The 2,267-nt window shown below is 40.3% G+C and overlaps 1 protein-coding gene across 1 annotated transcript in view; it reads right to left on the bottom strand.

The window, feature by feature from the left end:
- The window catches only part of LOC106870329 (delta-aminolevulinic acid dehydratase), a 22,586-nt gene that overhangs the window by 6,084 nt on the left and 14,235 nt on the right, over window positions 1–2,267 (bottom strand). Inside the window, exons 2-3 of the mRNA XM_014916354.2 lie at window positions 1,367–1,514; window positions 665–800 (exon numbers count right to left, since the gene is read on the bottom strand). Of these exons, the coding sequence (XP_014771840.1) occupies window positions 665–800; window positions 1,367–1,514 (284 nt within the window). The remainder of the gene's footprint in view (window positions 1–664; window positions 801–1,366; window positions 1,515–2,267) is intronic.

Below are 2,267 nucleotides of genomic sequence, written 5' to 3'. Positions count from 1 at the left end.
GTATGTATATATATATATATATATATATATGACGTAGTGAGTTTGATTCTGAGCAGGTTCAGTTCCTGGACTGGGCAACACGTGTCCTTGAGCAAAACACTTTATTTTACGTTGCTCCAGTCCACTCTGCTGGCAAAAATGAGCACTCTTGCAGCAGACTGGTGTCCTGTCCAGGTGCAGAATATATGCGCCATGAAACTGGACCTTATGAGTCGGCATGGTAACTTTAACACTTTACTATCACTTGACAACTGGGAATGGTTTGTTTATGTCCTCATAACATCAATTTGGCAAAAGAACCTGATAGAATAAGTCTCGTGGTTGATTTATTTAATTAAACCCTTCAAAGTAGTAGGTACCCAGCATGGCCCCAATCCAATGACCGAAACAAAATCTGAAGTGGTTGGGGGTTAGGAAGGGCATCCAACTATGGAAACCCTGCCAAAAGAGACACCAGAGCTTGGTGCAGCCCTCTGGCTTGTCATTTCATGTGAAGCCATCAAACCTCTGCCAACATGACAAAAGGGATGAGAAATGGTGATGAAGGAAAATAATTAGTAGCTGAGGGACAGTTCAAAAATTATGACAAACTTTGGGTGGTACCCTGGATACATCTCGGGTACCTGATCTTTGGGTCGACTAATAAATGACAGATGAGACTCACCACAATGACCATGACAGGTGTAGGCACAAAGACAGACATCACAGATAAGCAGCAGACGTGGGAACCATCTCCGCAGATGTTCTAGAGCAATAATTACTGGTGTGTTTGGTGATGTGGCACTCTTCCCGATGTTATCCTAGAGAAAAAGAAGAGAGAGAGAGACAAAATGAAAGTGGGTTTGTTTTTTTGATATACAAAAGCAATGAGGAAAGAGAGAAAGTGGATGTTTTGATGTTCATGGCTGTGTGGTAAGAAGTTTGCTTCCCAACCATATGGTTCTTGGTTTCATCCCACAGCATGGCATCTAAGGAAAGTGTCTTCTGCTATAGACCCAAGCCAGCTAATGACTGGTGAATGAATTTGGTAGATGGAAACTGAAAGAAGCCCATCGTGTATGTGTGTGCGTGTGTTATTATCACAATGCCTTGACATTGCATGATATTTGTAAACGAATGTCTCCATCGTGCAAGCAGTGTTGTTCATTCCCAATATTCTATGAAACATATCTGGTCATGAGGAAATGTTACCTTGCTTGGAAACAGGTGAAGGTGTGACCGTGTCATACGAGCAGGGGCCTTCATCTCCAATATTCTTTGGCAACAGGAAAGGCATTTATCCACAGAAAAGCTGCCCCAATGCCCTCTATCTCATACATATGATGATGGCAACGACAATGATGATGGAACAAAACTGACCCCTTACCTTAGGTAAATTACTTGGTACTCCGAATATTAATACAGCCTGAAGACCTTTATCAATGAGAGGCTGTAGAACAGCTTTTAGTCTTTTTACACCATATCGGCACTGGTTTGGCATGCTTGGAATTGGATCCTCTGTATCTTCTCCATCTCTGCAGATAACAAGAACAGCAACAACAAACATTACAAGAACAAAAACATTTGTGGGGATTTTTTTTTTTTTTTGTATTTTGTTGTTGTTGGTTATTTCTTCCACACACATTTTTACTGGTTTTAATTACTGAACTGTGGTCAGGCTGGAGCACTAATTTTATGGGTTTAGTCAATCATACGCAGTAGTGCGCAGCAGTCGATGCTATGTGAGTGCAAATCCCAGCGCTTTAGGGGTTAAAAGAAGAAGGATCTTGTATGCAGCAGATGCACAAGAATAGTGGACAGTAAAACCCTGCCCCATGAAAGCAATTTTATTTTTACAAATGCCCAGAAGGCTCACTAGAATTAGTTGAGAGGTTCCTGTAAATGAGGTGACCTAATTAGCAACGGTGGTGGTGGTGCAGGCTGGGAGGAGGAGAGAGCAACTGCTTGCTCTGCTAGTAACAAAGAGATCTTCTTTCTGTGTGAAGAGGCAAATTGTACGGATTGCTTATGTAACAAAATTGCAAGGTGGCAAAAAAAAAAAAAGATAAAAGAAAAGAAAGGGTACAAAATGTAGCAGATTAATCCTGTGTAATGTAATGTAATATAAAGCTGAAGCAAATTAACACCAAATATACAGTGCGTGTGTTTTTATTGGCTAAACTGGCAATATGACCATCCCCAAGTACAACAACATCTGTTTCAACACACAATTTCACATAAAAAAATCTTGCAAAACAAATTTACATATTAATATATATATATAATCA

This window comes from Octopus bimaculoides, chromosome 22 (assembly GCF_001194135.2).
Source record: "Octopus bimaculoides isolate UCB-OBI-ISO-001 chromosome 22, ASM119413v2, whole genome shotgun sequence".
In the NCBI taxonomy this organism is placed as follows: Eukaryota; Metazoa; Mollusca; class Cephalopoda; order Octopoda; family Octopodidae; genus Octopus; species Octopus bimaculoides.
This window is presented reverse-complemented; position numbering and strand designations above follow the sequence as displayed.